General features: G+C 40.5%; 1 protein-coding gene across 2 annotated transcripts in view; it reads right to left on the bottom strand.

Annotated features, from left to right (window-relative positions):
- LOC136838806 (activating signal cointegrator 1 complex subunit 2) overlaps positions 1 to 19,738 on the bottom strand; it is a 151,419-nt gene that overhangs the window by 11,975 nt on the left and 119,706 nt on the right. For both annotated transcript variants that reach the window (XM_067104397.1, XM_067104398.1), the window contains 2 exons: positions 14,552 to 14,785; positions 13,898 to 14,052 (listed from right to left, as the gene is read on the bottom strand). In XM_067104397.1, coding sequence (XP_066960498.1) covers positions 13,898 to 14,052; positions 14,552 to 14,785 — 389 coding nt within the window. The remainder of the gene's footprint in view (positions 1 to 13,897; positions 14,053 to 14,551; positions 14,786 to 19,738) is intronic.

Here is a 19,738-nt window from a genome sequence, read left to right on the forward strand (position 1 = left end):
CTGAGTAGGATAAATATATCTGAAATTGAATATTTAAAAGTATACCTTCCTTAGAAGGAAAATAGACTACCTGGGACACATTAAGTGAGAAGGGTGTGGAAGTAAACAACTTAAAGATTAGGTCAAGTAAACAATATCCTGCACCTCAATGTAAGAAAGATGTGAAGGCATTTTTAGGTTAAGCAGGTTTTTACACATAAAAACTGGAAAACTGCAAATATATAAGTGAGAATTTTGTAAACAAATCCCACAATGTAAGAAAGATCATTTTTAGGTTTAGCAGGTTTTCCAAACTAATGGAGTTACTAATGGAGTTATTAAAGGAACACATGTAATTCATGTGGAAAACAAAGCAACACGAAGCATTCGATGAACTCAAAAGAAAGATCAAGACATTCTCCAGTACTTAGCTTCCCAGACTTTAGTGAAGAATTCTTTTTAGCTACCGATGCAAGCCACACTGGTATAGGAGCATGCCTAATGCAGACATGATAACAAATATAATACTATAGCATATTACAGTAGACAACTAAAACCCACAAAAGAAAATTACTCAGTAACAGACCTAGAGTCTGTAGCCATAAAAGATACTTTAAAGCACTTCAGGTATATCATATTTGGTTATAAGATAACAGTATTTACTGATCATTCTGCTTCAGTAGAAATGCTTAAGAATCCGCACTTTTCCGCACGTAGAGCTTATTGGTTTATGAGAGCCCAAGATTATGACATAGAAGTAAAACATGTTCCAGGGAAGGCAAATAAGGTGGCAGATGCATTATCAAGATACATCCCACAAGGTGATAGCGTAAATATGATCAGCCAAGAAATAAAATCAAGTGAGCCCATACGCAATGTATTTACCATGCACTACACAGAGTAACTTTCCCTGTAAAATTTCATAAATGAACAAGAGAGTGATACAGATTTAAAAGAGATCTTCAAATCTGTGAGAAATGAAAGAAAATTTAACCAACAAGAACGAGCAGAATTAAGGAACCGAATTGGATGCCCCACAGATGCACTGAACGTCACAGATGACAAACTAATTTGGATGTGTCACTAATGTGACCCATTTGATCAATTCCTGGGAGTACTACATAAAAGAACAGTACCCAAGAGTCTAAGAAATAAAGTCACTGAGTACATGCATGACGATGATACGAGAGCTCACCCAGGAAGAGGTGAGACAGTTAGACTAGTTAAAAGATCTGTCCACTGGAAAGGAATTTACATAGATGTTAGTAATTATATGAAGAGTTGCAATCCTTGCAACAATTACAAGGAAAGAACAGATGAAGTACCTCTAGGGAAATATCCCATCCCATACATTCATTTGAAAGAGTAGCTACAGATCTTATCACTAACCTTCACACCACCAGTAAGGGAATAGAATTATATTAGTGTGTACTGACGCATTCACTAGATATACAGAGCTAATACCAATAACCAGTAAAGGAGCTAAGGAGTGTGCAATCACTCTCTTTGATAAGATATTTTGTAGGTATTCTGCCCCACAGCTCATTATATCTGATAATGGCACAGAGTTCAATAGCTCATTAGTTCAAGAAATTTATGATGCACTCAAAGTTGAAAAGGTAGCAATACAACTGTATCATCCAGCTAGTAATGGCTTAGTAGAAAGGAATAACAGAAAAGTTCAAGATGCATTACGACATAAAGTAGGACATGATCCTGACTGGGATGTCGATTTACCTTTAGTCCAATTATCATTAAAAGCTAGGTATCATACCAGTACTCAAGCAACACCCATAAAAGCTTTGATAGGATATGATTACCATATGCATGGCTGAATCAGCCTATACAGCCTAATTACTCTGAAGACATGAAAATAAGAGGTGGGAATTTCAAGGTAATTCATAACCAATTACACTAGAATTTAGAGGAAGACCAGAAGAATATGACAGTCAAGCATCAAGAATGATTAAAGCCAGCAGATTACAAGATAGGGGATGAAGTCTACATCAAGAAGGAACTAAGAGGTGGAATTAATTATAATTACAGGTTGACCATCACTAATCCGGCATCACTGGGACCTGGAGGGTGCCGGATTAGCCATTTTGCCGGATTAGCCATTTATTAGGCTAGAATACACGAAACCCAGTAGCTAAGCTCATCATCTTAGAATTAAAATATCCCATAAATCAGTGCAAGTTGGATAATAAAGAAAAGACAATTATCAAATACAGGTAGTGCTCGAGTTACGATAATTCAACTTACGATATTTCGAGTTTACGATTACGATGGGGTTAGCAATTAATACCGGTACGAAAATATTTAGGAAATATTTTTAGAATTCGCACAGGCGCAGGCAGCAGGTACAATCAGGCGCGAGAGAGACCAACTTACAATAGAAAACTTCTTTTCCTCCATCTCTTTATTCCATCTGCTAGTTAAAAACGTAATAGAGAATGATAAAAGTATTGTTAGTAACGTTACACTCTTGCAAAAATGCGTACAGCCATAAACAACCGAACGGGAAACTATTGTTTTGCTAATAATTGTATTGGATAACAACTGTTTCGCTTGCATTTCAACCATCGTACGGTAATACAAAATTACCGTAGTTATGTTACAAGTGAAGTTAAGTACTGTACAATAGGACTGATATATTTTTTACACTATACCCTTATTCACTTTGGAGAAAAGAACGGCAGGGAAATATACTGCTACAGTAACTTAAAGCTGTAAGTTGTAGCTGAAGCTGAGAAAACAATGTTCAAGCTGCTAATGACTATAAATTATCGTGCATCGGCAACATGGATGAAACTTGACCGTAAATAAAACTGGAGAGAATGTATTTTAATCAAAACTACTGGGCATGAAAGAATAAAAATTACTACTGTTTTCACGCCGATAAAAGATAAATATGCAAAGCTCGTATTATGATGAAATCAAGAGAAAATAGCGAACGGAATCTTGATTTTTTTTTACACAAAACAAACATGCCCCCAAAACGGTCAGCTGTGATTCCCGTGAACGTCATATATTAACGAAAAAATAGCTAAATTAATTTCACAACGGAACGTATTTATGTTATATTTCGACTGACAACACTTCGTATAACGAAAAATATCCGTGTCCCAAATAAATAAAGTATCCATATTCATTTACGCTAACTAGAAGCAAGAAAAGCGCTTTGAACTTAGTTAAATGCGGCGAAATAAACACTGCGATACCGATTCCAAAACATTGATCGCAATTTATAATACAATTGGAAACAATGTAGTAAAGCATAACTTTTTAAAAGATCCATGAAAAAGATGCACATTTGTTATGTTGATGTTTGTATAATACTGTTAATATGTGAACAGAGTTCAGTGTAATGTAGGCTAGGCTACCAGTTTGGTGATGCAGCACACTGCGCCACCAAATCGAAGCGGCCGGCGAGCAAGTTAGCGCAGCGACCCAGGAAATTTGAAAATTAGTGCGGAAACATTGGAAATTACTCTAGCTGAAATTTGTGCCGGATTACTGATTGTTCCGGACTACTGACTGCCGGATTAGTGATGGTCAACCTGTATAAGTTACCTCACTAAATTCACAGGACCATACAAAGTCATAGACATACAAGGGTTTAAAGTGAAAGTGAAGAAAATAAATAACTTAATATCTTCTACATATGCTGAATCATTAGAAGAAGAATAATTCTGGATAAATAAAGACAAAGTCAAGAGAACAAAAGAAGTCAAAGAACCATAATTGACTGAAGAATTAGAAGAAGAAATTTCAGAAGAAAAAACCAGATATAACCTAGGAAACAGAAAAGTCAAATTTCAGTAATTATAATAAGACAAACCCATCAATCACCCTAATATTCCCTGCATTTGATTCTTTATTGCTAAGTTTACCTTCATCAGTTGACATAGGAATAAATTTTTTTTTTTGTGTAGTTGCAATTTTTACTTTGATTAGTTGTAGTTTTGCAGCAAAAAATTTTGGGTTAAGAGCTCTAACTTCAAATTTACTTCTTTGACTAAAGGGGAACATTTAGGAAATGAGGGAAATGTAAGTAGAATTTCAAAATGTAATATAATCATTTCAGAAGCTTATTAGTTATATATTTTAATTTTCTAACCAAGCATGACTAATACTGATTAAGAAGAAACTTCCTAGAGGGGTTACGATAGACATTAAATGATTTTTAAGGAAAGAAAATTCTGTTTGGTTTTTTTCACATAAATTCAGACGTAATTGAAATAACTGACATATTTACTTTATTCGCTTCTTAGAATGATTTAATTAATGAAACATGACATTTTTATAATGAAAATGAAACATGACATTTTTATAATAAAATAAAGAATAAAGTTTTATATATACTTACCCAGTAATTACATAACTATTAGTTTCTTTTAACAGGCAGCTCAAAATTTTGAAATTGCGAGTCACGCTAGTTTGTTTTGGTTATGGCGATGTGCCCCGCCCACTTTTGGGTGTAAGAGAAGGTACAACATAGCGAAGAGCTTCAATTTGTTTATGCCCTTATGTCTAACTGAGGGGAGGCGGGTGGGCTCCGATCATGTAATTACTGGGTAAGTATACTGTATATAAAACTTTATTTTATTATAAAAATGTCATTTTTATTAAGTAACTTACCCAGTAATTACATAGCTGATTCCCACATTGAATGGAGGTGGGAATGTTGGACATATCTATCCCAAAACATTATTAATAGTAATGAGTTTGAGAACAGAAATTTACTAAAGATATTTACTAACATTGAATCAATGTTGTTGAACCTTACTTGATAAGCGAGCTGCTACAGGTAGATACTGTCTCTGGTTGGCGCTCATCTTATCCAGTAGAGGCGAGACGGTAAAGCCGAGGGCCTACTACTTCAGTGGGTGCTTTGTAGCGATGGACTAAATTCCGAGGGCTAGCGAAGTACAACAAGATGCCCCTGCCCAGGGCACAGTACCACACAAAATAACCAGAGTAAATAGTCACCATAACCACTTAAAAACACCAATACCCAACCATAACCAAAATACTGGAGGGTACTCCAAGTACATAGTACTCCCAGGCTCTCCAAAACTCAGCACCCTAAGCAAGGCGAAGAGCTTAAAGAAAGGACATCACTTTCTACGTTTCCTTCCCCAACACCACTCCAGCTGTGTAAAACGGACCCAAGGTACTGCATTGATCGTAAGTCGTCTCGATATCCCTTAAATAATGCGATGCAAACACCGACTTGCACTTCCAAGACATCACTTGTACAATTGACATGAGGGATAGATTGCACTTAAATGCCAAAGATGTAGCAACTGCTCTTATCTTGTGGGGTTCTACCTTTAGAGATGAGAGTGAGTATTTGTTCACCATGGAATGTGCTTCAGAAATCAGATCCCTCAGTAAAAATGCCAGGGCATTCTTAGACAGGGATCTAGAGGGATATTTCACAGAGCACCAAAGGTTTCTTGAAGCACCACGAATGTCCTTGTTCTGTGAAGATAAAACTTAAGGGTCCTTACTGGACAGAGTTCTTTCTTCAGATGGACCACTATCTCAGATAAGTTCTTGATCATAAAAGAACAAAGGCCATGGATTCAATGGCGATTCGTTCTTACCCAGAAAGTCTAGGGAAAGGGAGCAAACTGCATTCCCCTGAAAAAATCCTACAGATTTCACTGGACCTCTTAGCGGTGGCCAAGGCGACCAGAAAAAGAGTTTTCCTGGTTAGATCCCTTAAAAAGAAAGATTGCATGGGCTCAAAACATGAACTGGAAAGCCACTTAAGGACCATGTCTAAGTTCAAGGTTTTCCTTTAGGCTTTGCAGTGTCAAAGGACTTAATAAGGTCGGACAAATCCTGCTTTGACGATAAGTCCATTCCTTTATGGCGGAAAACTGAGCTAAGCAGAGCTCTGTATCCTTTGATGGTAGAGGTGGAAAGTCCTTTAGCAGAGCGTAGGAACAGAAGAAAGTCCGCTATCTCTGCTACAGAGGTTTCAGAAGAGGTCAGATGTCCAACATTTATGACAGCTTCAACCAACCTCCCCCCTCACTTCAGAGGTTTGGAAAATATTGGGAATATGTATTTGTTTGTTTAAAATTTCACATAACTTACTATAGAAATACATAAATTTTTTAATTACAGTGTATTTTTATTATTATTATTATTATTATTATTATTATTATTATTATTATTATTATTATTATTATTATTATCATCATTATTGTTATTATTATATTATTTAATCTTTAATATTTGAAAATCAGTACTTATTATGGGTAAATCATTTATTTATCATACAAATGTGGTTAGTCCTCACCATCTCCCATAAATTTATAAAAAAATTCTTGTGCTCTCTCTCTCTCTCTCAGTATACATGTATTCTTATGAAAATGACATTTTTATAATAAAATAAGATTTTATATCATACTTACCTGTTGTTTACATATAGCTGTAATTCTCGATCTCAACAGAAAATTCAAAACTGGCGGTTCCGCTAATATATGGTCAGGTGATACGACTACCCCGCCCTCTACCGGGGTACCTGGATCCATTTCCATCAACAACTAATCATATTTTCTATGTCCCCTGTCCCTTGCGGGGAGGCGGGTGGGAATGTTTTATATGTAAACAACAGCTAAGTATGATATAAAATCTTATTTTATTATAAAAATGTCATTTTTATACATGAACTTACCTGTTGTTTACATATAGCTGATTGCCACATTGAGGCGGTGGGCATGGACAGCTGTAAGTGTTAAATGGAAAAAAAACCTGAGATCATCAGGCTAAGAAAAAACATCTTTACTTTGGATCCTTACCTGCTAAGGAAGCTGCTTTCTCGGTTACTGCCTCTCTAACCTGCTATCCTTAGTGCAACTGCGGGGCCTAGTAGCTCAGTCGCAGGTTGCCATATGGAGAAAGGTCTGTTGGCCCAGCCGTCTTCGACACAATCAACCAAAGCATATAATGCCCCTGCTCAGGGCGCAGTACTCAAAGCATCCACCATCATACACTATCATTTTTTTTTTTTTTTTTTTAAATACATATCACCCAACCATAAAAAACTCACACCAACCTATTAAAATTAGACCTACTAGGCCATCTAACCTCTAAGGCTCTAGTAGTCGACCAAAAAGAGACCTCTGCACCCAAGGAAACTAAGGAGAGGATCTAGAGCCTCTGGTTTCCTTGCCCATCACTGTGTCAGTCGCAATAAAGGGGCCCAACGTACTGCAGTCTTCATATGTGGTTTGGATCTGTCTCAGATAATGCGAGGCAAAAACAGACGAACATCTCCAATAAGTTGAACTTAAAATGTCCTTTAAAGCCATGTTCTTCTTGAAGGCTAAAGAAGTTGCAATAGCCCTAATTTCATGAGGCCTCACTTTAACTAAGGGGAAATCCACATCCCTTAATTCCTTGTGTGCCTCCTGTATCAGTTCTTTCAAAAGGAAAGCAATCCCATTTTTAGATAGGGGTTCTTGGGGTTCTTAGTTGAGCACCATAAAAATCGTGAGTTCCTCTTACACTTCTGGTCCTGTCCAGATAGAATTTCAATGCTCTGACCGGACAGAGAAGTCTCTCCGTTTCCCTTCCCCCCAAGGAGGATAGGCTAGCAATGGGAAAATCCCTTGGCCACGGATTACTAGGGTTTTCGTTCTTAGCTAGGAAACCCAAGGTGAAGGAAACTACAGCCTTATCCGCACAAAAACCAACTCTTTTGTCCAAAGCATGAACCTCACTTACTCTCTTTGCCGAGGCCAGTGCCAAGAGAAAGAGAGTTTTCTTAGTTAGATTCCTAACGGAGCAGGAACTCAAAGGCTCAAAAGATTTGGAAGTAAGCCACTTTAGTACCACATCCAAATTCCAATGCGGTACACGAAGAGATTTGCCTTTAGTGGTAGCAAAGGATTTAAGGAGTTCTGCAATATCCTTGTCCTAGGAAAGGTATATACCTCTATTCCTGAAAACTGCCGCCAGCATACTCCTATACCCCTTAATCGTGCTGACAGCCAATTTCTTCTCCTTGTGCAGAAACAAAAGAAAATCCGCCACCTGGCTTAAAGTCGTAGAAGTGGAAGACACTCCAGACTCGGAGCACCACTCCCTGAAGCGCTTCCACTTCGCTTGATAGACCTTTGTAGACGAGGGCCTGGTTGATGTAGCCATTGCCTGCGCCACTCTTCTAGAGAAGCCTCTCCTCCTGTAGAGTCGCTCGAGAGTCTGAACCCTGTCAGATTTAGATCTGACAGGTTCCTATGGAACTTTCTGCTGTGCAACTGGCACAGAAGGTCTGGTCTGAATGGCAACCTCCTTGGCCAATCCACTACTTTCTCCAGTAGCTCTGGAAACCATGATCTTCCTGGCCACAATGGAGCTATTAGGATCATTGACACACCTTTGTGTGCTCGAAACTTTTTCAAGACTTCTCCCAGCATCCTGAAGGGAGGGAATGCATAAAGGAAGAGACCCGACCAGTCCAGGAGCATGGCATCCACCGCTAATGCTTCTGGGTCTGGAACAGGAGAGCAAAATAGAGGAAGTCTGCGATTTTCCCTCGTTGCAAACAGGTCTAGCATGGGAGTTCCCCAAACCTTCCACAGGCCTTGGCAAACTTTCTGGTGGAGGGTCCATTCCGTCGGAATGACCTGGAGTGACCTGCTGAGGATATCCGCTCTTACGTTGAGAGCTCCCGGGATGAAGCGAGTTACTAGCTCTGTGTTCTTGGTTGCCGCCCACAAAAGCAGGTCTTTTGCGATCTCGAACAGAGAGAAGGAGTGAGTGCCTCCTTGTTTCTTCACGTACGTCAGAGCTGTGGAGTTGTCCGAGTGAACTACTATCTTTTTGTTTTCCACCAGAAGCACGAAATGTTCCAAGGCTAGATGTATTGCCTTCAACTCTTTCGCATTTATGTGCCAGTCCCGTTGGGATGAAGACCAATTGCCTGACACTTGAAGATCCCCCAATGTTGCTCCCCAACCCTCGTCAGAAGCGTCGGAGAACAACATCAGGTCTGGGTTCCTCTGTCTCAACGACAAACCTCGTTCTAGTTTGCTCCTGTCGTTCCACCACGACAGGTCTTGCTTTACTCGAGTGGATAGAGGAAAAACAAACGAATCCGCGTCTTTCTTCCTATTCCAAGTCTGCTGTAGGAAGAACTGAAGAGGTCTCATGTGTAGCCTCCCAGACTGACGAACATCTCTAGCGATGAGAGGGTGCCTAAAAGGCTCATCCATTCCTTGGCAGAACAAGTCTTGGCTGCCATCAGGTATCTCACTTTCAGCAGGTATTTCTCGATCCTTTGTGACGTCGGAAAAACCTGAAAAGAACTGAGTTCATCCGAACTCCCAAATAAGTCAAGTCTTGAGATGGAGAGAGTTGCGACTTTGGAAGATTTACTATGAGTCCCAATTGTCGGTAAGAGAAAGGGTCCTTTGTAGGTCCTTCATGCATTGGCCTTTTGACGGAGACCGGATCAGCCAATCGTCGAGGTAAAGGGATATGCGAATTCCCTCTAATTGAAGCCATTTCGCAATTGGAGCCATCGTCCTTGTGAAAACTTGTGGGGCTGTTGATAGGCCGAAGCAAAGAGCCCTGAATTGAAAAGTCCTGCCTCTGAACACAAACCGTAGGAATTTCCTTGATCTCGGATGGATAGGTACATGAAAGTATGCGTCCTGGAGATCGAGGGACACCATCCAGTCTCCTTCCTTCAGGGAATTGATAACCGACTGAGCGGTTTCCATCTTGAATGGTGTTTGAAGCACAAATTTGTTCAGGGCGCTTACGTCGAGGACTGGTCTCCATCCTCCTGACTTGGAACCAGAAACAGACGGTTGTAGAACCCCGGAGATGAAGGTTCGAGGACTGCTTCTATGGCTCCCTTCTGAAGGAGGGAAGTAACTTCCTCCTCCAACACCACAAGTTTCTCTGAGTCCCTGGATGATACGTTGAAGTCTACTGGCGAAGACTTTAAAGGAGGACTTTCTGAGAAGGGAATGGTGTAGCCTTCTCTCAGAACGTTGATCACCCAGGGTTCTGCTCCCTTGGCCTCCCAAACTTGCCAGAACGTCTTTAGTCTGGCTCCGACCGTCGCATGAAGGACCTTGAACTAATCGGTTGGTACCCCTAGATTTCTGGGGATGAGAGGAGAATTTTCCTCTTCCTCTAGCACGGGAAAAGGGCCGAGAAGGAGTACCCCGAGAAGGCCTAGAGGATACAGGGAAAGAAGGCTTGGGTACTACTGTAGAAGTCGAAAACCTGGGTCTTTTCGAAAAGTGAGCCAGTAGGTCTTGAGTAGACTTCCACGATAGAGCCTCCAAATTTCCCTAACTAACGTGGCGGGAAAAAAGGGATTCCTTAAACAAAGGAGCAAAAAGTAGAGCAGATTTCTGGTTCCTGGAGACTCCTCTCGCGACAAAACGAAATCCAATGTGCTCTCTTCTTCAAAATGCCTGTAGCAGTCACTGAGGCAATTTCTGACGTTCCGTCCGTGATGGCCTTGTCCAGGCAGGCCAAAATAGCATCAAGATCCGTAGCAGTCTTGGGGGGAAGATCACAGACTTTCACCTTCCTGCTCAAGGCTCCTATAGACCAATCAATAAAAGAAAAGATCTCCAAGATCCTATAGGAACTCTTCACCAGATGGTCAATTTCCAAGACGAAGCCGACTTTGGACTAAGAAAAAAAGCTGAGCGACAGGCACAATCCACAAGGCTGAGAAATCCCCTTGAGAGGAGGCAGCGTCTCCCAAGGAAAAAGAGTTCCCCAGTCTCATACCACGAACGAGACTTAAAAGACAGTTGTGAGGGGGGAAAACAGAAAGAAGTTTTACCCTGAGATCTTTACATGCTCAACCATCCTTCTTGCCTTCGGAGAGCTCTTTTCGCTGAAACAGACAGGACCAGCTTCAGAAATCTAGAGGATGGAGGTTTAAAATCCTTGGCAAACTGCGTAGTTGGAGACGAAGGGGTAGCTGGAGCAAAGTCTTCTTGAAAATGTTCTTCAAAAAGTTGTAAGAGATGCTTAAAGTTGGACGTAGGAGCAGACGGAACATCATCTACTTCCAATACATCGGAAACTGGGGAGAGAATCTCTGAAGCAGTTGGAGCACCGCGGATAGAAACTTCTCCGGGAGCCAAACTTGCGTTATCCTCTTGAGTGTCGCCGAACGTCACCGAGGCGCCAAGTGCCCGACCAGCGTCAAGCGTTATCCAAACATGAGCTTGAGAGGAGTCAGGAGCCTTAGAAGATCCGAGAGCCAAAGAGGCGCCAAAAACCACAGTAGCGCCAGAAGCGCAAACATTGTGCGCCTTGGAAACGTGCTGTGGAGAGGCGCCAAGCGCCAAAGTAGCGTCAGGAGTGCGGCAGGTGCGGGCGGAAGTGGCGCCAGGAGCGCGATCGGAAGCGGAGCCAGGCGCGCGAGCGGAAGCGGCGCCAGGTGCGTGAGCGGGAGCAGAGACCGGAGCCTCAGTTGCAGAAGGATCCTGAAGTGCTGGTGCTTTAAAACCTTCGAAAAGTCTCAAAATCTTGTCCAATTTGTCCTCTTGCGAAAGGGGGGCAGGAACCGGAGGCATAAAAGCCGACTTGGGATCCAACGGGAAGGAAGCCGCTACTTGCATGCTAACAGGAGGATCAGGCGCTCGCTTACGATCCGTAGAACGCACATCCGGACTGCCTGAAGAAGAAGAGATCTCTGGGCTATCCCAAAAGCTACATGACGGAAGAGGAGAACGCGCCGAAAGTTTCTTGATAGGAACTTGACTTGGAGAGGAAGCTCTGCGTCTCTTCAGCGGCCTACTAGACTCTCACTGCTTCCAACTCCTCCTCGACGAAACAGAAGCACAAGAAGACACTTCCGCATCGCTTTTACTATGGCGAGCTGCAACAGCCTGGGACGCAACAGGACTGTTAGAGGGAGCAACTGCTCGTGAGCAGACCCCACTCACCTCCCTTCGGCTTTCGGCATGTCTTCTCCCTGAGCCCTGGGAGCCGGACAGTGGCCTAGACCTAGGAGCGCGAGGGGGACGAACAGTCACCTCCTCCACAACACTATCACTCGCAACACTTTGATGTTTAGACATCGCACTCACATCCTGGCCAATCTTCTCTATAGCAGAGAAAAGAGCCGAAATCTTACCATCAAATTCTGCCCGAAGGTCTGACACGGTAGTGGGTTTGGAAACAACAGGTTCCGGGGCAGGAATAGGAACAGGAGGGGTAACAGGAACAGAACAAGAGGCAATACTACTCCTACTCTGGGAGGAACTTCTGGCCGAAGCCTTACGTGCCCTATCTTTACTTAATTTTTCCTGATATTTAGCCAACTTTTGCCAATCAAGCACAGACAAAGACAAACACTCATCACATCTATCCAGATTTGTGCACAATTTCCCTCTATAGTTAGTGCAAGAAGAGTGAGGGTCTATGTTAGACCAAGACATTCGAGTTTTACAACCCCCCCCCCCCCCAATATCTAATTTGAGATCCTGAATCAGACATATCTAGAAAAAATCTCAACCAAAGCCAAAAAACAAGCCAGAACTGTCAACAAAAGTGAGTACTTCACCAAAGAAAAATCGAAAAGCACCGATGAATTTCCTGAAGAGGAGCAGACGACTAGTCGCCGGCCCCGACAGAGAAAATATGATTAGTTGTTGATGGAAATGGATCCAGGTACCCCGGTAGAGGGCAGGGTAGTCGTATCACCTGACCATATATTAGCGGAACCGCCAGTTTTGAATTTTCTGTCGAGATCGAGAATTACAGCTATATGTAAACAACAGGTAAGTTCATGTATAAAAAAATACAGTAATTACTAAATACACAGTGTTGCTCTAAGAAAAAGAAGTGAATTAGTGATAATTTTATAGATACAGCCCAGAGAAAAATCTGCAAACTAGTGAAATTTCCCCCCCCAGGAAAAGCGAATGATGTGTTCCACAAAAATCCGCAACAAATGAAACGCGGATATGTGAAATGCGTAAAAATGGGGGGCACTGTATATGGTTAAATTGTTTTAGAATAAAGAGTATGTGAAGACCAGAGGGCATACTCATGAAAGGCAAAGGCTATGATCAAACAAATGATATCTGGTACTCAAGAGATACAAAGTGAAACAAATTATGAGACTTCAGAGTACTAAAGTACATTATCTCTAAAGAAATAAACAAACAGTACACTACAGCTTAATATTCATGAAGGAAAGACTATCAACAGGAAAAAGTGGACTGTGACCCTGGGTCATGGTAAAAACCCTTGACTCAAATGGAAAATAAGAAGCAATCCTTGAACTTAAACACTAAAATAAAAAACGAAGTAAAGATTTGTATCCTGTAACATCATAAATGCTAATACTGTATATAACAAAAGTTGCAGCTCACATGAATACCACTTCTTGGTGAGATATCACTTTTGATAAAGCAGTAAAAATAAATGGAGGCTATACTAGATGATAAGTATGAACACCTTTGGTCTTCATACTTATCTGTAATTCCTCATAGACAGTAATGCTACAATCATAATGAAAAAGAGGAATCAAACCCTGGAAAGGGTTAATGTACCTTAGAGATGATACTGATTAACCAAAATTACAAACTGGAATATTTCAACGTTCCTAATAAAAGTAACAAATATGTATAATATATTGTATTAACTTCATGAAATGTATTTCTATTTGATCACAGCTCATATACAAGGGAACACTGGTCAGAGTTTTTACTTTATTCTCCACTTCACAAACATCTGATGACTTATTTATTAGTACAGTCTGTACAGTCTGTTACAGACGGTGAATTGACATGATGACATTCCAATTCGCAACACTCCAATACACAGAAGTTTTTAAAATAAGTTATCAATAAGACTATAGTACTCATTCAAAATTCTTTTACATAATGAAAATATAAAAATTACTTACATTTCCCACCATGATATCCTCTATCTTCATCATCTCCACTTTGGCCTTGACGCCAACTTTTCCCACTACTTCTACTAGAAGCTGCTGACACTTTTGGCTTTGGTACATACTGATCATTAGAAGGACCATTTTCTTGCCAGTGAGTCTCCCTTCCCCTGTACAGGTTACAACATAACAGATAAAATGTATAAAACATATTCAATATCCCTATGCATTTTTAACTTTAAATTTTTACATTTATTGGATTTCATGCAAACATTCTCACATGACTAACTCTCCACAACTTGCTTCACAAAACCACCTATCTAGCACTCTGTATACAAGACTGCCATCTAGAACCTGAGTCTCTAAGTTTCTAGATAAAATAAATGCCCAATTTAAACAAACACTATTTCCTAATTAATGTCAAACATTTGCAAGATTCATTATAATAAAGTTAGGTATAATATATATAAGCAACAACACAACATGAAGTCCAATTTCATATTTTATCTTTGACTCTGTTTTTGACCAGGTTAATTTAGGTTAGAGATTTGATTTAAATCAGAACGAGTGAACAATAGATTTTCAACATAGTTGCCAAAAAATTAATATATTCAGCAATATTTGAAATATTATACATTATTACATATATGTTCTAAAGGAGTAATATACCTTCTGTATCGATGAGGCTCTCTATCTTGTCTTCGTTGTTCTGCCCTCACTCGTACTTCTTCTGGATTTTCACAAAACTGTAAGTGATTACTTGGTTTTTCTTCAGGCTCTCTTTCTGGTGTTGGAGTTGCTTGTTTGGGCTTACTTGATTTACTTGAAGAATTAGTAAAAATCCTTTGAACTCCTCTTTTGTTACCCAGGTTCTTCGGTCTAGCACCCGTGCGGTTGACAGAACTAGGGAAAAATTAAGAACAAAAGTCACATATACTCTTAAAACTTCCTTTGGACTAGAAATGAAACTTCTCTACTACTAAAATGTAACAGTAAATCTTAAATTTCTATTTTTATAAAACATGATACTTGGGTCATATAAGAAATTTTTACATTTCCAAAATTACACAAAAAATTAAGTATAAACCCCTCAATTCACCTATGCCTTACCCTCTTGACAGATTACTCAGGGAATCACACTGCTCTTTTAATGATAAAATATCCTGCAGTCATCCCTCATCTTCAATTAATGCATCCAGGAATATATGAGCTTTTCAGTCGAGAAACATGCCAAGTGCCATTTTTAAAATATAATAAATTAGATTAAAAAATACTTTGGGCCAGGATGGCGCTTGGCATGTTTCTCGACTGATAGACTCATACATATCACAAATATTTAGGGCACCAATGTCTTATTCAACAATTTTCTAACAATTTAGAAAATTTGTCTTTGATTTTTCACTCAATAGAAGAGTAATAGGAGCATATAAAAGTTTTAATCAGTTTTAGTGACCAGTAATTCTGACAAAATGAATCTGTACCATTAAAAAAATTACATCTGGCCCTCAACTTAGGCAGGAGTTTGGTTCCAGTACCACCCCGTAAATCAAAAATTTCACTGATTCACACCCTGTATAATATGGCATAATACACTACTGTATATGATATCTGCACAAGTATGCTTAACTTTTGTACAATCTCCTCTGTACAGTATGTATCACAAATATATCATTAATTTTTTACACTATAATACCAGAAACAATGCAAACACTGTAAATGTGATTTTTTTACAGTTGTGGTTATGGAGTAATGATGGAAAATCTCTATGAGTTCAGTGGACACAACCATTGCAGCCATAACTGCATAAGAAACAATCTAACATTTTCTTTTATTCAAGACTCACAAACTGCTTTTATACACAAGCGTTAATGACCTGAGGGAGAGACTTTACTATATAACAGAATATTGATCAACAGGCTCAAGCTCCTTGCCTCTTGTTCCTTCCTCCCTCTAATGGCCTCTTAGTGTGAGTGATGGTGCCTTTTTCTCTCACCTGATTGGACCAGCGCTCACTTCCCAAACCAGACGGCATGGAACTGGAATGGACATGTTTTTCTTTTTTATGGAGATTTTTATTTTCATGAGACACTGGATAGGGTTCTATCAGTAAAGCTGATTTTTCTCTCTCTGGGACTCTGGCCAAGTTGACTTAGTTAAGAATCTGTGTTTTGTTGCTTCACCTGCTGTTGGACTATTGGTCCCAGTGACTGCTCTTTCTTTGGCAACTGCTGATTCAAACTGGTGTGGCCTGCTTCTTGACTTCACAAACAATTGCCTGTGCATTCACAGGGCTATATCAGTTACCCTTGTCTCCTCTACCTTGCACTCCCAGCAGCCCCCGGGGGGGATCTTTCTGCCTCTTGTGTGACCAGGCACCATGATATTTTCAACATCTACTTGATTCAATGTTTCTGACAGTTTGATGTCCTTTGGTGCCTCTTGCTCTGTGCCATTGTCCATAAAGTTGCTCGTGACCTTTGTTTTCTGGGACACTCTATTCTAGTTCATAGCTCCTTACTGGAATGCAGTTCTGTAGTGGAGCATCTATTATTTCCCTTGAACACACCCTTGACTAGGAGTTTTGAAAGTTGCATGGGAAAGGTGGGGGGACTGTGCTGTTTTGAGATCAAACCTGCTCATTATCTGACTGTACCTCAGGTTCTTTTCTTTGATTTTGCTCCTAAGTTGCACTATGCTCAATTGCTGGTGTATGTTCTATGCTGATTACATCATTACGAGTGCAAAAACAAAAGAAGAACTAGAGAGAAACCTGGATATGTAAAGGTATTCATTAGAGAGTAGAGGAATGATAACTTGAACAAAGGCTAAATTTATGACAAATAGGATGGATGGTGACCAGCAAGCCATGATTAAGTTAAGCAAAGTAATTGGAAGCTCTACTGTGCATTTATTTATATAAGAGCAAGATAGTATTAATAACTGCCTGTGACAAAACAGAAATGTTTGAAGTTAGAGTTGGTTTACATCAAGGATCAACACTTAGTCCACTTCTACTTGTTCTGTTTAATAAAGTATTAACTGGAGGTATTAGGAACAAAAATCTATGGGAATTTTTATATGAAGATGATCTGGTGATTATGGCAGAGACTGTAGAAGAATTGCCAAGACGGGTAAGAGAGTGGCAAGAACCTCTGGAACGGGGGGTGGTAAGAAGGTTATGATGTCCAGTAACCATGGACGGGATATGTTATTTATAAAAGATAGAAAAGGCCTAGATTTGAAATAGGTGGAGAATTTCTAATACTTAGGTCCTACTTTAAGCCAAGAAGGAAGGAGTGTAGCAAAGGTTGAAAGTAGGATATAAGCAGTTTGGGGAAATAAAGGGAGGTAGTAGGGGTAGTGTGTCACACAAAGAAAGCCAAATAACCTAAAATAAACATCTATTATGTTGTAATACAGACCATTGGTGAAAAAAGCATGGGCATTAAAGATGAAGGTAGAACATAATCCAGAAAATGAAGAAGTCAGAACTGCCAAGGTGGTAATGATAATTGGCATAATAAAAGAATGTCCAGATTAAGACAGTGGGCATGTAGTAAGGATGAGTACAGAGAAAGGAGTGATGAAGGTTTAGGTGAAATCTGTCAGGGGTAGAAGATCAAGATGGATTCAAAGGATTAAATGGAGTGAAAAAGCGGTGGAAGGTTTGGAGCAGATGGTTTGGCTGAGGAAGATACTTTTCACAGACAGTTGGAGGAGATGCATCAAGGCAACCAACACCTTGGCTTCAGGATAGCAGTAGGAATGAAGAAGCTTTCTCACCTTGCTTCTGACATTAGCCATTGATGAAATTTGGGGTATACTGAAGTCATCAGGAGATCAGGGTGCATGGGGTCCTTGCTATGCTGGTCCTGTGAGAACCATGCTTACTTGTATATTCCCCCCGCTCTGGCTGAATCCTTTGTTTCCAGTAAAATTCCTTTCCCCTGAGGCCAACACAGGATCCTTACTACTGTGCCTTCTGCCTCATTCTCTGAACTGGCATCTTCATGGGTTACTCATCATGCCAGTCACTGTTTGAGGGAGTTGCTGGGAAGGTCCAAATGTTTTTCCCATCCATGCACATTCAACCTAGCCCTTTGATACTAGTGATCATGGAGGGACAGCATTGTCTTCATCTCACTGTTGGCCCATCTTTTTGGAAGAGTGGGCCCATCACCCACAAGGACCTTCAGGTGTTTGCTCTGACAATCCTGCAACAAGTCTTAGGAAAGTTTTAGGTTTTCTTACTCCCCTTGGGGAATCTCATACTTTTTAGTTGCCTCTATGGTTCTTCCCTCTGTGCAGTTACGTATCATGCTGAGGCATGGTCCTTAAGAGCCCTGGTAGGGTCCCTTCCTTGGGTGGTGTTTTTCAAGACTCCTATCAACAATAATTCACAGATAACAGTGAAGTAATTCCTTGATTTCAGTTGTTTTGGCATTTTTATTGTCATAAGCATGGGTGACCATCTTGTTGGTGCATCAAACTGGGTTGTCTGGACAGAGAAGCAAAGTTGCTGGAACTTGGTTTTTGATCAGTTACACATCTTTTCAGACTCCCTTCCCTTCGCAACCAACTGTTGAGATGCTACACCAGGATTATGACCTTCCACTTCTCTGTAGCCTTCTGTGATTAGAGAAATACAAGACTAAGTTTCTTTGTTCATGGGTGATCAAGGTCTGAGTCTTCAGTTATGTCTTAATTCATCCTGCATCTTCCTATTATTAGTTACTTTCTCAGGGTGTGTCCTTCTCTAAGAGATCTGCAAAATCCCATGTCACAAATGAAGAGGCCCTGGCTGCTCCTGTTTGCATGTTTTTGTCTGTCCAGTTCTCTTGGTTCTGCCTTCCAGGGCTAGGCAGAGCAGCTTGGGCTGCTGCTGTTCAGCTCCAGTCAGAAACAGCCCAAGTATCTTAATGCCCTTTTCCATTCAAACATATATAATGGTTCCAGGTGCCCTCAAGGTTTGGATGATTCTCAATGCTCCATTAACTTTTACCATAATGGTGATGGATTCCAACTCTCCTGTGGTTGCTGTTCACTCAGCTGACTTTTTCTACCTTGAAGAGAATTTTGGAGCAACTTCATTTCTGTGGTCTTCTGTGGTTGCATCTTTTTTTCTCACCTGAAAGAGAATTTTGGAGCAACTTCATTTCTGTGGTTGTATCTTTTTCAGTCTCAATTACTGAGCATTAACTTATGGAGGGTGACTATCCTTGGTCATGGTTGCAGATGTTGCATGGATGGCAGGTACCCTTCCTTCACCATTTACATCCTCTCACCCAGATTAATGGCTGGAACAATGTATGGGGTTTCCATTTGCCCGGGGTTCATTTTCTGTAATTATTTCCTGTTCTCTACAAGAAACATTGCCTGGCTCTCATTTTTCTCATTTCCCAGGTCTTTGATCTGACCCTCTGTTCAGGCTTTTTCTGAAGCAAGTTCCTAACACTGACAGAACTTTTTGTACTTGTTCACATTTGGCTCCTGCACTTACAAGAAGTTCCATGATCCTTTAAGGAAGTCACTTCCTGACAGTGGCCCTCGTGGCCATAGCACTTTTTGGCTATTATCAGGCAACATCTTCCTAGGTTGTGTTCCTGCTTACCCACACCCCTTCTGAGTACATCATACTTCTTTCAATCAAATCTCTCACCCCCAACTGTTGGTTTCCAGGGGGCATTTTAGTTGGCCCTGGGGCTTGTGGATGACTAGGGGCTCTCAAATCATGACTCCAGCAGTTTGTGTTCTGCAGGCCATCTTGCTCTCATCCATACTTTCTCTCAAGTCGCCAGAATCAGACAACCGTAAGACTTCTCTTTTGTATTGGCTTCCAAGTTTCTAGGAAGGCCT

This window comes from Macrobrachium rosenbergii, chromosome 5, assembly GCF_040412425.1.
Source record: "Macrobrachium rosenbergii isolate ZJJX-2024 chromosome 5, ASM4041242v1, whole genome shotgun sequence".
In the NCBI taxonomy this organism is placed as follows: domain Eukaryota; kingdom Metazoa; phylum Arthropoda; class Malacostraca; order Decapoda; family Palaemonidae; genus Macrobrachium; species Macrobrachium rosenbergii.